Below are 18,250 nucleotides of genomic sequence, written 5' to 3' on the forward strand. Positions count from 1 at the left end.
CTGATTTAACAGACATTTGTCAATAACGGACTGCCCTTCCTTAATAATAGTCCATTAAACTGAGAGTTTACTGTAGGGTGAAACTGTTGCACACTGGCTAAAACACATATCTTGACAGAATGTACAGTAACATTTACTCAAACGGCATGGATACAGGATATTCCAAGGTGTTCATCTAATTTAATCTGTTCTGCCATTGAAGACTGAGTTGGCAAATCACAGTCTACTGAAGAATAGCTGATGCAGGAACTTGAACAGGCCTTTACAGCAACTGGACAAAGTCTTTCTGTGATAAAAATAAAGCCAGCCTTAAACAACAAGCTTTCATCAATTCCGAAATACTTAGAAAAAAATCCTTATATTTTATAAAGTGCCTTTTTTAAAGATGTCCCAAAGCACTACACATAAAATAGAAGCAATAAATAAAAAGGATAGGGTAAAAAAAAAGATAAAAATCTAATTCAAATCAGCTTTGAGGTGAGGTTTAAATACATTCAATGAGTCGGATTCCCTAAATGCGTTTGGAATTGTGCTACAAAATCTTAAACACAAAAAACCTAACACACATGGTCAGCAACTTGTTCTGGGAAACTGACAATACAGTTGCATCAAACGGTCAAACACTGCAGCTGGAAACACAATTGTACAAAAGATCAGCAATGTAAACTGGGATCACGTCATTCAAAGCCTTCAAAACCCCAGTTAGGATTTTCATATGAAAACCCGTGCGGAGATTTAAGAACATTACTGACAGCCTTATTAAATTAATATCAATATTCTTCAGATTTAACTATTTTTCCAATTATTCATGCATTTTCCCGACGCCATAAGAAAAAGTTAATTACTGAACGTCAACGATTAGGGAAAACTATTTCTTTGTGTAATAGAGAGGTCTTAACATCAAACTGTATTTTTAAACGTAAAGCAGAAACCTACGTTATAGTACACGGAGAAGCAAAAATACATTGTATAATACAGTACAAAAAGTACAATAAGTTAATAGTTCAGGTGGGCAGCTGCGTCAGCTTCCACACCCGAAGAAGGCTCCACAGAAGAAGCGTTGTGTTTTCTTTCTACTTTTTCTGCTTGGAATAAACCTATTACTTGTTCCAATAAGTTAATATACAGGATTACAAATGCCTCATAGGAAGAAAAGAGGCCATTTGTAGTGGGTAGTTCTGTGTGGCACAGGGCTGGTGATGTGTTCACGGACTGCAAGGCAGAGAGATGGCTTAGGATCTGCAGGTGCAGCCCGAGCAAATACTGTACGTTGCGAGCAAGTTGCCAAAAGACAGCTTACTGACGGAGAAGTCTTCATGTTGGTTTAGCGCACAGTCCTCAGTGGGGGACTGTAATGTCATAGCAACGGCTTACAGAAAATAAATGCAGCTTCTTTTCCCTTTTTGTCCAGCGTAACCTGGAAATGTCTACAGGATATTTGAATACTTTTTGTTCCGTATTGCCGAGATTCAAAAGCCGTCGGTGGTAGCAGCGCACTTTCAGCTCTCCCATGGACTTTGTTTAGAACATGGCAATTTAAAAAGTTGCCAAAAAGGAGTATTTTTTTCTTTTTTTCCATACAGATTATCTTCTAGCTTCCTCCTTCAATAAAACTTTTTTTCCCCAAAACCGAAACAAGTGTCCTGCTACTGAGTTTACAGCGACACGTGACCGTCGGGCAGCACATTAAATTGAAGTGCACTCACAGAATAAAGACGGCCTTCTTTAAAAATGAACACGTACATTTAAATATTCAGATCGTGCTCGATATGACATTAATTTCTAAATTAAAATATTTTCTACAAACGTTGCAGTGTTTACAAAGTTCTTTTCCTTATTTTCCCATTTGCTTGGTCCCTCCCCTATGCGAACCCCCCTAGTCGCAAGAAACTTGAAGCTTTTTCTGAGTTTTTTTCTTTACCAAAAGCATCAAGTGCACTCGGTGCAGACGGAGTTTGGCTGATACTTCTGTTTCGTTGGTGCTGCATGGGCAATGTTGAAAGTGAAGCTGTGTTTCTACCTTTGAATAAGACGACCTTTCGGAGAAAAGAAAAAAATACTTTCTCAGGAGGGGAAGCACAATTTACTTATTTATAAATCAGCTCTTACAGGATTTTTAATATCCACCTATCGAATGCTAGCAGGTATGAATATATATTTTTGTATACAGTATATTGTAGCGACCCGGCGTCTATATCCATGGGGGCCACTATATATATCGGCATATACTAAATGACACGCATTGAATATTGTGTCATTGGGACTCAGATGGTACGCTTCTCAAATGTGATGATGCTATTGCTATTTTATGTCTTGCAACGATGGTTTTAAGAAATTTTGAAGAAAAAAAATTGACCGTTTTTTCCAAAATAAAAATACTTTAGAAAAAGACTAAAAAATGAATTCATTTTCTGTTGTATGCTTTATGCCATATGCTTATTATTCAATCGTATTGCTAAATTATCGATTTTTCTTTTTATGGGGAATAGTGTTGATATTTCGTTTCCTATTTTGTCTGGATACGATTAATCTTCGAATGTTACTTTTTAAATTCAAAGTTTGCAAGTTATTGTGTTATGCATGTTTTACGGTTAAAATACTAAAATTATCAATTAAAATGGAGAAATGGAGACAAAACTTCTGTGAGGTTTATTGCTGAGTTTCGGTGTTTTTTATCTTATAAATACATGCGAACAGCTCCCCCTTTCGAACGAACTGACAACAATACCAACGTGTTAGGCTAATTAATTTAAATTAAATTTTTAAAATGCACAAACATAATTTCTTTTTAATTTCTGTTTATGCATGACTTCAGTCTTGTAAACAAATGGTAGTTTGAGACATGCCTATTTGTGAACCACATGCGATCGCAGTTATACACGGATGAGCTGTTCGCTGTAGTTGATTTTAGGGCGGCTGTCGGCTTTAGGACCCGGAGGACGCCTTTGTTCGCAGGGAGAAACTGCCCTGGTTTGGACAGATGCGTGGTTTAGAGCTCGTAAGCGTTTTACTGGAAGTTACACATCTACAAAAATACATAGACGGCGTAGCTTCGTATGCTCTAGATTGCACTAAATATCGTAATGTAGAAGTTTTTCATTACACTGATGTTGAATACCGAGCTAAATGTAAAGTGTAGTCATTTTGATTGCAGTATATAGCGATGTGAACTTTATAACGCCTCAGTACATTTTTAATTCATCCAGACAGAACAATAGTGTCCGGAGTCTGGAAATTAAACGAGTGTGCCATCTAGGGTGCAGAAGAGCAGCGGGACAGCTTGCTGATGTGCACAATTCCGTCTCCTCGCACGAAAGTAAAATTTCATAGGGATGAAGAGAGAATGTTAAGCAATTGAAACACCCCGTTTTTTAAACTTGTACGACATGTATTTTTTTTCAACCATCAAAACGGACACTCTTAAGACCTTTTAAAATTGAGACCGTATGTAATTTTCCTTGTTTTTTATGGATTTGGCTGCCTGGAAATGAGTACTTTGTAGCATTTTATTAAAAACAGGTTCTTGTGATTTAAATATTGTAAAGGTAACTAAAACTCTTAAGGAGATATTAAAATCGAATTATTTAGTTGATGCCTTTATCAAAAGCAACCGGTATTAAAAAACATCTGATGAGTTATAAAATACGCACAGTTGGAAAGAAAACAAAGGTCGAGTTTGGAACAAGGAACAAAACAAATCAGCTATGATACAATAATATCCGAAATGTCCGAAATAAACCCAGTTTTTCTTAAACCCCCAGTGCTGTTCATTACAGTCTACGATAACTGAAAAGCAGGAAAACGGAGTATAACTGATATTACGACCAAAAGGCAGAGGATGGCGCTGGAAACGCTGCAGCCGTGGCGCTTTCAGCCGTCACAGGGGTGGCGGGGAGAAGGGGGATCTGTTTCAGGAGGGAGGACGGATGAGCCGGCCAGCTCTCCTTAGCAGCTGTCCTTAAAATGAACTCCCTCGTGTTGAGGAACAGCCTCTGGATGTTAAACATATATCACATCCTGTATTAAATCAAGGGTGAAAGTGGGCCTGATTTCAAGATATACGAATGATCGCGGTTTACTGTTTAAAACCATCTCTGTTTAAGCTGGTGATATGAATAGCGATTTTACATGATTTGATTGCTGAAAGATATTTTTCCATCTACATTAGAAAGTTCTTCAAGGAGAACTATCCGAATTGATGAGAACTGATTTTTATTAACTTAATCTGTATGATGTGTGTAATCATTCTGCAGACATTGAATGTAATGCATTTGAAAGGAATAAGGTGAGCTAGTGTTGAAAGGGCTTTAAGAGCCTTGCCCATTTCTAGAGATGATCTGTTTTAGGTACAGTAGTTAAGGGGGACTTAACAGTTGTACTGGAACTGAGTTTGACACTCCACTGGAGCATCAGTATGAAACTGAGATCATGGTCTTTTTATGTTTGAGCTGATTAATTCTGTGACCTGTAATTTTCTTTTATAAATCATTCGTTAGTGTACACCTTGGAACCATATGACTTCAGACATTTGCCATTTTATCTGTGCATAGAGTACATCGACAGTGCTTCCAAACAGTGTATGAATGCCATTTTCCAGATGCTTGGAATTTGGTTGTACTTGTCTAAAGAGATATTTACAAAAAGGTTTATAAAAACCAGTACCTGGCTTCTGTTGGTGGAGATCACTTTTGTTTGGTCTTTCTAAATCAATACACAACAGATACAGCTGTACCAATGTTTGCACTATCCCCCAGCTTAGTTTTGTTTTGTACTCTTCACAGAAACCTATGATCAAATGTGAGAATTGTATACCATACATCCATTTTCTAACCGCTTCATCCGATTCAAGGTCAAGGGAGAGCAAGAGCCTTTCCTGGCTAGCAGCGGGCACGAGGCAGGATACACCCTGGATGGGACGACAGTGCGCACATAGACTCAGACACACACACACACACACACACACACACACACACACACACACACACACACACACACATCATGGCCCGCATTCCCAGCAGCCAATTAACCTAGATTACATTTTTGGACTGTGGGAGGAAATTGAAGGACCCAGAGGAATCCCACACACACATGGGGAAGACATATAAACACCACAGAGATGGCACCCCAGGAATTAAACCCAGGGCCCCAGGGCTGCGAGGCGTCAATGCTAACCACTGTGCCATCATGCCACCCTCTATACTGTACACATGCTGAATTGTTCTGAAGATTGAAACAATCATGTAGCTTGTTTCATAGACAGGACAGGAGTAAACATAGAGTAATGGAGTGTGGAGTGGAACTATTCTCAAAATACAGCCCCCCAATAATGTTAAAGGTGCAGTACCTGGAGGCAGAGGTATGGTGAATCTGATTTAACAATACAAGAAATACAAACAAAACAAAAATGTGTTTTAGAGGTGGCAACTCTTGAATTGTTAAAATGTCTATGCTAATGTTTTGGGAGATTAAATGTAAAGAATGACCTTCTTATTATTTCCTTGCAGACCTGTCAGTTCACACTGGCTTTAGTCATTTTTCAGCCTCACACTCAAGAAGTAATTTGTCAAGAACTGCTAATGTAGACTCAGTGGAGAACATGTGATAGCTGAACATAGCCACTGTAGGTTTTATAACCTTCCATTACAAATTAACACCTTTTTCTTATTATCCAGACACTTTGATACCAACAGCAAGCATATAAATGAAACATAAAAATACACATAAATGCAGATGTGTTTTCTCATATAGGTGCAAAAATGAATATCTGGATATATTGAGATGTATTTGAGCAGTGCATCACAAAATATTTTTTAAATCTTTTTTTGTTATATTTCATTATTTGAAAGTGGCATCTTGTTAAGAGCTCAAGACAACTAGGTTGGAGCAGTGAATACTGTTAATCAGATCTCAAATGAAAAACAGGTCAGTGCTGCACGTAGAGGTGGTGGGCCAGTAGGTGGCACTCTTCCTTGTGGAGCAGAAGACCTTGACCACTGCCCCAGTGTGGTGAACAAGTCTGCTGTTGTAGGAGATGCCCTCTTTTAGATGAGACACTAAACCAACATACTGACTGCTTGGTCATTCAAGATTTTATGGCACTTTTAAAACATTTGGGGTCTTTAGGGGACTACCTCAGTTCTGCCCTGGGCTTGTACAATCTGTCTTTCCTGACGTCTCATCTTAATTCAGTGGTGAAGCCATTTCTCAGTTCTCTATTTGAACAAAACGTCAGTGTCAGGTGAAGAGGGTGTTGGATAGGGTGTCCTTTGATAAAGCATTTTGAAGGATCTTTGGAAAGCACTACAGTATAAATGCAAGACATTTTTATTTCTTATTATAGCCATACTTACATGTGTTTATATATGTATGAGAATAGAGGAGATTCCATTATCTTTTTCTACTGGCCTCATAGTTAAGTAGTTGAGACATTTAACAAGCACAGACCAGTTTCAAATTAAACTGGCTGGTCAGTACAGCACAGCTACAGCATCTCTGAGCTACTGTTTGCTTTTGGTGATGTGTTGTCTGTATTTTGAATTGGCAGCTGTTGTTATTTCCTAGGGACGGATGCACAGAAAAGATGACAACTGGGCATTGAGAAAGGCTGTATCATATGCTTTGCTCCTCCTCCTGCTTAGCAATGACTCAAAAGAAGGAAAAAAAATATTAACAGGCACAGTCAAGACACTTCACCGATGGGCCCCTTTTATCATGAAAGTCATCTGTATTTGTTAAAGATTTTGACTGCTTATTTTATCTATGAGATTACTGGAAAAAAATAATGGAATCAGCAATGTGATTCTAATTGTTCATATATATATATCCTTAAGGATATCTTTACATTCCTATTGCATGTGAGATGTAACAGGCTGGTGATGAAAGACAGGTTAAGGAATATTACTGTCCTGAACATGCTGGAATCTGAAGCATAGTAACCTCATTCATGTGTGTTCAGAACGGTGCGGAAAAAAATATATTTTTCTTATCATGTCAGTGTTGTTTTACTTGAAATGGAAATGGATGGCATCTTATAATGCTTTGTTGTGATGTCCTACTTCTGGAAATTTATACTGTTCACACACTAGTTCTATTGGTAGCTCTTCCAAAAAAAGAACCACTACGTGCTTTCTTCATTATATAACTGCAGACATGATCAGATGTCATTTTGTTAGGCTTATCCTGCCTGTATTCCGCCTGTAATTTAACACATGCATGAGCTTGGCACAAACACTCTCTAATGTCGCCAGATTAGAAACAAGCAAGTAACCAGTGACTCACTATTTTCTCATCTTTGGTTGTCTTGGTTTTATTAAATATTAGATTAAAGAAAGCCTAAGTTGGAATATAATAGTTCATACTTTGTATATTGCTGAAGCACATTGAATTCGTTATAGCAGTTTTTCTTACTAAGCAAAACAGAAGGAGAATGTCAAATTTCTACCCAGGGTGTGTTTTAAGTTTCTGTACCTCTTCAACTTTAAGATAAGTGTTGTTCTTTGCAGTTCATGTTAGAATGTAGCATTGAGAGACATTCTATTAGAGCTGAAGTTCAGGGATCAGCTTATACTGTATCTCCTAGATTAGTGAGGACAATTCAAATGTCTAAGTGTCATCCAGCTGCTTACTGCTTGTAACCAAGAATAATTATTCATGTATTTTCTCTTTTTACTGCAACTTTATTGAGTACTTTATTGAGTGACTTATTTTATATGAATAGGTGGAGGAAAGGGTCACAAATTCATACAGTATGGAAAATGGCAACTGAAATAACAAGAAGAAAGAGGGCTTACCATATAAAATAAAAAATGCTTAATGATAAACCCTGTTAATGTTTTATTTTGTGACTTTCTGCCTGTTTTAAAGTAATCCAATATGCATAATTAACCTATTTTGTTTGGCATTGCACAGCACCTTGGGAAGTGCAGCCACAAAAATGGTATTGAAGGCTATTATTTGTATTTTGAAGTTTGAAGTGAGTGTTCAAGGACTAATGATAATTGTACTAGAATATCTGTATGAGCAGAGTCAATGGTTCTGCCTTTAATAAGGATTTGGCAGATGTTAAATGCAAAGCCCACTTTAAAAATACTGAATGGCAAAAGATTTGACTTTTGGGCAGTACATATTTTACAGAAGTATCTCTAAGGTTTTTTTAAAAAATCAGTTGAGTTATTTGAGAATTTCAATGTACAGAAGGGCTTGTTTTATTCTGTATATATTTATCATCACCCGAGTGGATAAATCTATTCACAAGGGTTCAGGATGGATGTCCTGTTGTAAAAAAACACATTTAGGGGTCAAAGAATAATGACTTGAATGGGAATATGTATAGGTTTGCTCCTAAATGAGCAGCCTGTGGTTAAATACTACTGTTCATTTTTACAATGAGAGAGTTACTTTATTAATTTCTGTATGACATTAATGTGCACTGAAGCTGGTGGACTGGTAAATAAAATATAAGCCTAAACTGGTGCAATTATATTAACTAGTATACCGCTTAGCAACATTTAACAGATCAGATTTACTGTATAACAAGACTCTGCAGCCACAATATTGGATTGGGTTGATTTAAGATTTCTGACATAATAGCTTGAATACCCCAGACTCACAGATGCTTGCAGACTGTGGTCTAGAAAGAGAAGCATGTACTGTAGTTAAAAACAGAACGTCTCAATCTGAAAAACGAATAGTTGCATTGCCAGCCACAGTCCTGCTTCACATACTGTAGTAGAGTCAAAATTCTCCGCAACGTCCTGTGAAATGAAGACCTGTGCAAATGTTTTGAGTATGGAATGTGATGGAATTTTTGCTGCTTTCAGTCTTTTTTTTCTCCCTGCTGAGGCAAAGGTTGTGGAGATTCTTGAAATTTAAGAAATCCGCAACACAGATTTTGTTACTTTGAAATGTCATTTTTAAAATGGTGTTGGACTTGGTGCTATTTTCTTTTCCTGTCTCTAGAACTAAGTCACCTACAAAGACCAAAGGAGCTGTGGTAGCTCAGATGGCAAGGGTGTTGAGCTCCTGGGTTCAAGCCCAGGTAGGGGCAAGTGATATAGTTTGCTCTAATTCCCCCCCCCCCCCATTGTCAATGGGCCTTTATATCCTGAAAAGGGACCTACTTACCTTATGAAGGAAAAAAGAGGTCCCTTTCAAGAATTTCCCTTGGGAAATGTGTGACAATGTCCTTTTAAGTGCAGAACACTATACACTATTTACTGCTGGAAGGTCACTACAGTGAAAATCATTCCATAATGGAAACTGGTGTAATTGCCCTTGATAGTTATTGACTAAACTTAATGAGGCCGAGATTTCAGTTGGAAGAATGACAACGATCATTATAGTGTTTAATTAGACAAATTAGTTTTCCATAATTAAATTAAAATTATACAGATATCTTCTTAATTGAGATATGAGTCTCTCAAAATGGAAACTTTAATAAATGTGAAGTGTCTTAACTGTCATTAACATATGTAGTCAGTTTTCTACCATAAATTATTTAAAATGTCAAATGCAGCCTTTATCCTTTTGCTTCATGAACTGTACTATAGAGAACTTCAAATGAGTGTCCACTTTGCATTACCTGTTGCAAATTCTTATGTCTGTAATTGCCTTAGTCCATTCTCCCATTAAAGACGTGGTCATCAGTGGTGAACTGTTTTTTCAGATCTGTGAAAGTTCTCTGTAAAGATCTTCCTTACTGTGCCTAGCAATTTGTTCACATGCCCTTAAACAAAGACATTACTTTAAAACTATTTTAAAGGGTGTCTCAATAAGACTATGTCACTTCAGAGAGTTGGTGAGAACATGTACAGTTATCCGCAAATAATTGACCACCCTCTCCAAAACAACCCAGGTCCCAAAGAAACAACATTTTAGTATTCTTTTTCTAATCAAGGATAATTAAGAGAACATTCAAGAGCATATTGCTTGATTTTAGCATTTTTGACACATGGAAAGGGAGGGGGTAAGATGACAGAAAGACATAAAACTCTTAGTAACAAATGAATAAGTACTTTTTCTGCCCAATAAACTACAGTATTTTATTAGTATTTTTAAGCGTCTATTGTACTGTTTTTAACGTTTCTTTGTTATTAAATCCCTTTTAGTAATTTAATAAAATAATGAAAATAAAAAGCATTTTATTTTCACTCACTTTTAATGTCATTTTGCGACTGGTTCACTTTCTTTTTCTTCAGTTTCTTTTTTTTGCAGAAATGGAGTTTATAACGAAAGTTCGGGAGGGATGACAACAACCACCCTCAGTCATACTCAGCTGTCAGTAATTAGCAATCGCTCCCATCAACCTTCCTCCACCACACGCTATAAATACCAACCTGATTTCCTACTCTCCCTCTCGTACAACTTTTGCATCCCAACTTCACCCCAACTCCACCTCTGCAGCTACCCCTTGGTTAGCCTGCGTGGGGGTCCTGGCCTCCTTGTCCTATGGGGTCCTTGTCCTACACCTCAGCCAAGCGGGTTAAGCCAATATCCGCTCCATAATAGTTCATCACGCTTCGATCTTGGGTGTTGTCGTTCCTAGTGAAACATTGTGATGGGGATCTGCTTCTTCTGGCTCGAAGACCTGTTCCAGTTGCCGACCAATTTTAATGCTCCTATCCATTGAAGGGTCTGAGTGAAGTATTTTATCCTCCAGTTTTCGGAGGTCCTGGAATAGAGCTGCAAAAGACTCGAGTGTCCATTGCTTTTCTTGCGCTTCCTCTTCTTCCCCTTCTTCTTTACTGACGCTCTTGATAAGCTCGTCAAGGTCTTCCTCTGTTCTTTGGGCAGCAGCACCTCCCCAGGTTCCGTGTCAGAGAATTGTTAGGGGACGTGAAAAGGCACAAAGCCGGACTAAAACGCCACGCTTGTGGGCTCGCGGAAACGCCGTCGCCTGCCCTGTACTTCCCCAAATGTTTTTTTGCGGGGGCATCCCGCAAATAAACAAAACCGCAAAGTACGAACCTGGAAAAAGCGAGGGATGACTGTATATTTAAAAACAAAATAATTATGTAATGACTAATTTTCTATATACTGTAATTTATAAAAAATCTTCTAGACCTCCCGCTCCCCATCTCTCTCGCAACCTTTCCACAACCCATTTACACCCTTTCAGCAGCTCCCTGGCTCATTCCTTGTGAAAGCTGGGGGGGGGGGGGGTCAGTCAGTCTCATCCTTAAAGCCAAGCTGCCGTTCTCTTCTAGGTGAGTTACGCCAAATGACCTCTTCTACATTAGTCCCACTATTGCATTCATTCCAATATAACCCAGCCACTGAATTGTGGATTACTGCACATGAATCAAATGTATCATTCTGTATTTGTACTGTTTTTGCACCCTTTGTGGACATTCTCTTTTGAGAATGTGCTCATATTCAACTGTATTATTCTTCCAGAATCCCATTCACATTTTGACACTGAGGGTTTTTATCATGTCCTATTGAGTTTAATATATATTGTATATAGGTGTACAAAATAAATGCAACATTCAGGTGTAACGGATTTACTCCAACATTTTAAACATAGATATCAAACAATTTTACAGAAAATTTGAAATGGTTTTAGTGTGAAACATGACACAATGTCAAAATGAAAACAGTCGGTACTGGGTATGACCTCCCTGTGTATTCATACAATCCTGGCAATGCTGATGCTCAGACCTGATCAGGCTCTGGAAAGGCTGAAATGAGACATTTGACTGCTCTTCCTATGCAGCTACAGCCAGTTGGAGATGACCGGTCATGGTAGTTGTCTCCTGTTGATGGAATTTGTCATTCGCTTCTCACTGTTGTTCTATTGGATTCGGGTCATGAGCAAAAGCTAGGCACCTCAAGACCTTGAGATTGTTGCCTTGGAAGTCAAGCCGTCGAATTCCTAACACTGTGCTTTGCCCTGGTGGAGAATCTATAGAAAGAAACTGAGAAACCCGGCTCAAGGATGTCATGTCGCTGAGCAGCAAAGCTGTCCTCAATTTGTACCAAAGGCTTTCTTGTGCTAAAGACACCCCTTCCACTTCCCTGCCAGTTGAACAGAGAAGCAGTAATGGCAGTAATGTGCACTATGGCGTCTACATACACTTTGACTTTTGTCAGGAGCGTTGGTCAATAAAACATTCCATAGCTTTTGGCTGTAGAAGACATTTACTTTATCTCTTACCTGTCATCATGCTACCCCTGAATGATCTCCAAGATCATTTTGATGCATATGGTGAGCTAAAGTCATCCTGCTGATCCACAAGTTATTTCTTTCTGGAATGTCTTGTGCTGCAGCTATTGCAGTCTGAAAACAATTATGCAGATGGATCAGACAGATGTAATGGTTCTGGGCCAGTATATTGACCCTCAGGAGATCAATATTCACAGAACTCTGGAACTCAGCTTTACTTTGGAGTGAGAATGCTTTGTGGAATTTCAGTTGAGATTCTTAACTTTAATAATATTTAAAAAGGCGTGTCAAAACGTCAGTATTTGATACTGTGTAATTGCCTACAGTATAATGAATTCCTATTAACAGGCTTCATGTACAGTACAAACAGGCTGTTTAAATAGCCTGCCTCCTGACCTCACTATGTCTGTTTAGATTGTGTAGATCTGTTTCTGGAAGCCATGAAAACACAGTTTTTGAAGATACAGATGAAAAACAATTTACAGTGTTTCCTTATGATAGGGTTCCCTCTTGTGGCCATCTGATTTTCTTGCAAATAGATTTACAGAAGATTGCATCAGCCTGAGTGCTCAAACCACACCACCACTTGAAATGGAATTTCCTTTATATATATATATTTCCCAGTGCTTTAAAAAGACATGATAATTATAGTTGTATGAAAGACCATTGATCGTGAAGAGCTGTACTGAAAACTAGAAAGATAACAAGATGTTTCAGTTTCTTTTTTAGAGAAAAAGCTTGTTTTCATATACTGCATCCACACAGTACATACAAAAGACTGGTTACAAAGTTTTCACATCAAGGTACAATGTGTATCTTATCCCAATAACCTATCTTATATTAATAATTATGATTAACTCTGAATACTCAATATCCTGGGGTATTTATGTAAGTATTTTATATTTGCAGTATATAAAATATAAAGTGTAGTTTATATAAGATCAAAATAAAGGCTGCCCATTTTATTGTTTAATAACTTGGTAGATCATTGGATCTAAACTTTTGTCTAGCTGTATTTTAAAGGAGCTTAGAGTGGGAGCTTCATCCGTGTGGCTTGGCAACACGTGTTAGCCACCCACTGCTCTTTGTAGAACTATTTCCACGTCTCCATTCTAAATTACTGTAATTCAACCATTAGTTTCCAGTTGTGACTTAGTGTCATTGTCTCTCCACTGAGTATGAAGCAACCCTGGGTTGAGTCGATAACCCTTATAATGTTATATACATTGTATATATTTATACAAAAAATATTTAATTACTTTAACCCCGGATTACTAATGGATCCTTGGCCCCTCTAATCTATAGTCTAAATCTTAATCTAAATAATAGATATAGATCACAAACTGCCCAAACAAAAGTTTCTTCTACATCTACATGCATTATTACCTTGAACTCCTGGACTCCGATTGCATTTAATATGAGAATTAACCTGTTGAAGGACCTTATCGGTTTTCATTCTGGAAAATTGATTATATTATGTCATATGTTTTAGTGGTCCTTATTGCATGTTCAGGGAATTCTATCATATAATCATAAAATAAGGGATTTTTTTTCATTTTAAGCTGCCCTAGACCCTGTAGAACCTCTGTGTCACATTAAAATTACCGAATATTAACACATACCTGTATGTAGCCTACAGGTATCTTTAACACAGCACACATTGTTGTTTTCAATGACTATGAAAATCTTTGTTAAATATTATTTATATGTAGCAATGCCTTTATTATCTTCTATTCTTAATCCTGGTTATCTTATAAACTGTTTTCTTTATTGTTTACATTTCTTTTATTATGGTATTGTTGTATTAAAAAGTAGTTTGCAATATTTTTAGTGCTGCTATGTTCTCTCATTACTCCCATGGTGTTATAATTTTTTTTTCACCTGTGCCTACAGTTTAGTATACTTCTTTTCTTTTTTCCCATTTTTTTTAATCCTGAGCCCATTTTTGCAGTTTATTCTTCTAGAATTTGCAGAGTTTCTCCTTTAATCCATTTAGACTATATTTTCTTAATATTTAAAACATACTGTATTTTAAGTCCCTGCAAAGCAATTGCAATGTAGAACTTGCAGCAGCTTGGGAAATGAAAGAAAATCAAGAATGCAATACATTTGGTTTGTAACCAGATATGTCTGAGATGGTTTTTTTTTAAATGATGAATATCTCATGCTCTCTGCTTTCAGCAAACCATAAATCTCATTCATAGTCACTGGCCTTTGACCATTTTAAAACAATCTGCTTAGTTTACCAAAAAGGCCAAATAATAGCTTGGTGAAAATGTAAAATTTAAGTTAAGTCAGAGCTTGTTTGCAACATGCCAAAATTGTTTGATAATGCTTTTACCAGAGCGTTTGGCGCCACTTAAGTATATGTTATTTGAATGCACAGAAATCCAAGATGCACGAGCCTTCGAGATGTGTAATGCATTTTTCTTTCTTTTTCAGCAGAGCGAGAAATAGCTACGCAATGGGCCCGTTACCACTGATACTTCTAGTCTCATTAACTGTATTAAGTTCAGTCTTTGCAGAAGAGAGTGAAGATGAGTATACCTGGCACACACAAAAAGTACCACTAGTGTTGAATAGGAGAACTGTTACCCTTAGTAACCCAGAGTTCAAAGCCGAAGCCAAATTTGTGTTAAATGGAACCTGTGGGATTGAATGCCAAAGCCGATTGCCCCTGCCAAGTATGTCTGACCTTGAGAACTTCCTTTCATATGAGACTGTTTATGAGAATGGCACTCGTACCTCCTCAGAAGTGTACTTCAGGGACTTTGATCTGCAGACTGAGCATGGGGTCATCAAGGACACTCATGCGCGCAGGAAAAGGCAAGTCTATGGCGTGGACAGTCGATTCACTATAGCTGACAAGCAGTTTGTGACCAATTTTCCGTTCTCTACAACTGTCAAAGTCTCCACGGGATGCACAGGGATCCTGGTGTCTCCAAAGCATGTTCTGACTGCGGCCCACTGCATCCACGATGGAAAAGATTACGTGAAAGGCGTGAAGAGGCTAAGGGTTGGGATATTGAGACTGAGGTCCAAACGTAAGGGGAGAAAGCGGAAAGGATCCAAAAGGAATCAGAGGAGCGCAGACATCAAGCCTTCTTTCCAGTGGACAAGGGTAAAACGGACTCAGGTGCCAAAGGGATGGTTCAAGGGTGTCTCAGACAATGTGGCAATGGATTACGACTACGCATTACTGGAGCTAAAACGGGCTCAAAAGCAAAAGTACATGGAGATTGGCATCATTCCCTCAGTGAAGAAACTCCCAGGAGGCCGGATACACTTCTCTGGCTTCGACGACGACAGGCCTGAGCAGCTAGTGTACCGCTTCTGCAGTGTCTCCGACGAGTCCAGTGATCTGCTCTACCAGTACTGTGACGCCCAGCCCGGATCCAGTGGCTCTGGAGTCTACATCCGCCTGAAGGAACCCGGGAAGAAGAAGTGGAAGAGAAAAATCATCGGGATCTTTTCTGGTCACCAGTGGGTTGATGTTAATGGCGTTCAGCAGGATTACAACGTGGCTGTCAGAATAACCCCTCTGAAGTACGCCCAGATCTGCTTCTGGGTGCATGGAAATGATGCAGACTGTCGAGGTGGTTGAGGGATTCATAAAATGACTTGACCAGCACCTGTTATACTGTATATTTAATCTTTTAAATTGATTGCCCTTCAAGAAAAAAAAAACAATAATTTTAATGTTAAATGGGAAAACATCCAAAGTAAACAAGATATAAAGGCTTGGGCCTTTTTTATTTATTTAATTATTGCTTTTGATCTCTAAAAAACAAAAGAAAAAGCAAGAACGGCAGTTTTAAGAAATATCAAAAGCGAGAATATGGCTTTAAAACAAGGGTTCAGTCATTAAATCTGAGGTATAAACAGCTTTAGGCTGCCTGCCAATATAGAAGCATTTCTTTAAATATTGTCTGCTGCTTAAGATGGAATAGAGAGTTGCTCATTGTTATGTATAATCAGTATTTGCTATAAGTTAAAGGTGGCTTTTAAAATGTGTCTGGTTTTCCTATAGAGTACAATGAAGTAGGAATAAAATAGGATGAGTCTGTTATGATATAGGTCAGAGAAATTAATCATTTTGTTTGCAAAACTTGTTTGCATATGTGTTTTGGACATGTTATAGAGCTGACAATGTGCATGTGATTTTTAGTTTACTGTTTTTATTGAAGTTGATGGAAAAAGAATTTCTATTTTTCAAAATAATTTCTCAAATTTTGTAATTTGTTTAAGACACGACCAAATTTATTTCAAAATCAGCAAACAGCTTTAAGAATATAGTTTGCTCAAGCTAAATCACCACATTTGGTATGTTTTGGTAATCAAAAGGATTGAAATGTTTATCGGTGCACATACAAATCATGGTGCTTTTTCATCTCTGTTAGGTTAAGATGAAATATTAATGGTGCTAATTTAATTTGTAAAGTTTTTGGAAACCTATCAGAATATATTATTAAACAGAATTGTATCAATGTATTTAAATGTGATGGTAAAGTGATGGGTTTAAGAAGTCAATAAAGAATTTTAAATTGTGTTATTTTAATTTAATAAATGAAGGTTTCAATGTTTTAATGTGTAAAATTTTATAATCCAGCTTCTTTTCATTTTCAATATTTATTATAATTTAAGTAACACATTAAGCTACTGCAGTAAACAAGAGGCTGCTGGGACCAGACACATAGATTTTTTTACTCCAGGGGTAAAAGCCACATGCTTATACAGACAACTTTAGCTGAAATGAAAACCAGAAGACATTGTGGCTCTCCATACTCACGTTGCAAATCATTCACAGAGACAAAACCTAAAACTCTCATCCCAGGTTTCCTACAGTATGTCCTGTTCCTGGAAGGTTGATGTGTCTGCAGGTTTTCCAGGTCTCCCCTGAAGCACCAACACATGGAGAAGTGGGAAAAGTCAGTACATTTGTCCATTTAAAATAATTACAAGCTGATTCAGGGTATCTGGACTAAATAATCATAGGCACCCAGAAGCAGGATTGCTGAACGCTGGTCTAATTATTTACATTCTGTGTGTACTGTTAACAACTGACCACAATGACACCACACAAAATGTTACCTATACAACCTGTTATTCCCCGCGGGACTATACCTGCAAAACATTCACTCCCAGTTAATTAGGGGAAGAGCACACGTGTCAAAGAAGAAATTATATTTTGCACAGGAAGACCTTCAAAATAGTTTTAGACAAAAGCTCAATAACAGAGTGTAAAAGCTGGTTTCTACAGTTTTGCTCCCATTAATGGATATTGTAGAGCCTTTTATGAATTTTTCAAATTGCTGTTCTCTGAAACTGAAAATAATAAAGGTTTGAAAGATAGTGGCATTGTTAAAAGTGTTTGCACAATGACAAAGTATTGTGTGAGCTGGGCACCACCTTAAATTGCTTCTCTTTCGCAACTGAATAAAGCAAAAGTTGTTGTACACGATGATCATGTTGTCTGGCTCTATTGCTCATGGCAAAGTATCATATTCAAACTCTACATACAAGTCAATTTCTTGTAATTGACATCTTTATGGTACTGAAAGACCCGAAATTATATAGGTCCAAAGTTCTTAGTGAAGATGAACGATTACAGGTGAATAGCAAGAACTCAAAGGATTTTCACAAAAAAAACCTCTTAACGCCCATAATGCCTCTTATTTTCGGCACAGTATTAGATGGTCAAAAACATTCAAATGTTTTCTGAAAATGCTTGACTGAGCAGACTCAAGTTTGGTATGCATAAAAGACATTTCTCACAATATCACTCATCACTCAATATTTCTCAATTACAAAACATTGTCACAATCAACCAACTGGATTTCCAGCTTGCTTACTATACAGTACATACTGTACATCTAGCCCCTTTGCTAGTTAGAAAGGATGTCTCATCCAGCCATGGCTTGAAAGAAACCAGAATATCACTCAGCTTCAACAATACAGCTGGGTAGCGTGTTCCTCACTCCCTTGAAGCTCTTGGTAAAGAAGTGTTTCCTGGTCTGTATTAAACACGGTTGTCTTCTCGTATCCTCCAGTTCCCATTTCACTGTTCATTCAACAGTCCACTGACCT

The 18,250-nt window shown here is 37.7% G+C and overlaps 1 protein-coding gene across 2 annotated transcripts; it reads left to right on the plus strand.

Annotated features, from left to right (window-relative positions):
- Positions 1-1,912: 1,912 nt before the first annotated feature.
- Positions 1,913-16,746, plus strand: prss35 (serine protease 35). Of its 2 annotated transcripts, none has more exons than XM_088625895.1 (2): positions 1,913-2,144; positions 14,606-16,746. In XM_088625895.1, exon 2 carries the CDS (start codon positions 14,628-14,630, stop codon positions 15,765-15,767), a length of 1,140 nt encoding a protein of 379 aa, XP_088482021.1. In that variant the 5' UTR covers positions 1,913-2,144; positions 14,606-14,627; the 3' UTR covers positions 15,768-16,746. The 2 variants fall into 2 exon arrangements, with proteins under 2 accessions (XP_088482021.1, XP_088482022.1); XM_088625896.1 differs by having other exon boundaries at positions 14,609-16,746.
- The last annotated feature ends 1,504 nt before the right edge of the window (positions 16,747-18,250 follow it).

Source organism: Lepisosteus platostomus, chromosome 3 (genome assembly GCF_059453375.1).
Source record: "Lepisosteus platostomus isolate fLepPlt1 chromosome 3, fLepPlt1.hap1, whole genome shotgun sequence".
NCBI classification, from domain to species: domain Eukaryota; kingdom Metazoa; phylum Chordata; class Actinopteri; order Semionotiformes; family Lepisosteidae; genus Lepisosteus; species Lepisosteus platostomus.

Coding starts and splice junctions, on each gene's coding strand:
- prss35 (XM_088625895.1), top strand. CDS start 14,628: ATGGGCCCGTTACCACTGATACTTCTAGTCTCATTAACTGTATTAAGT.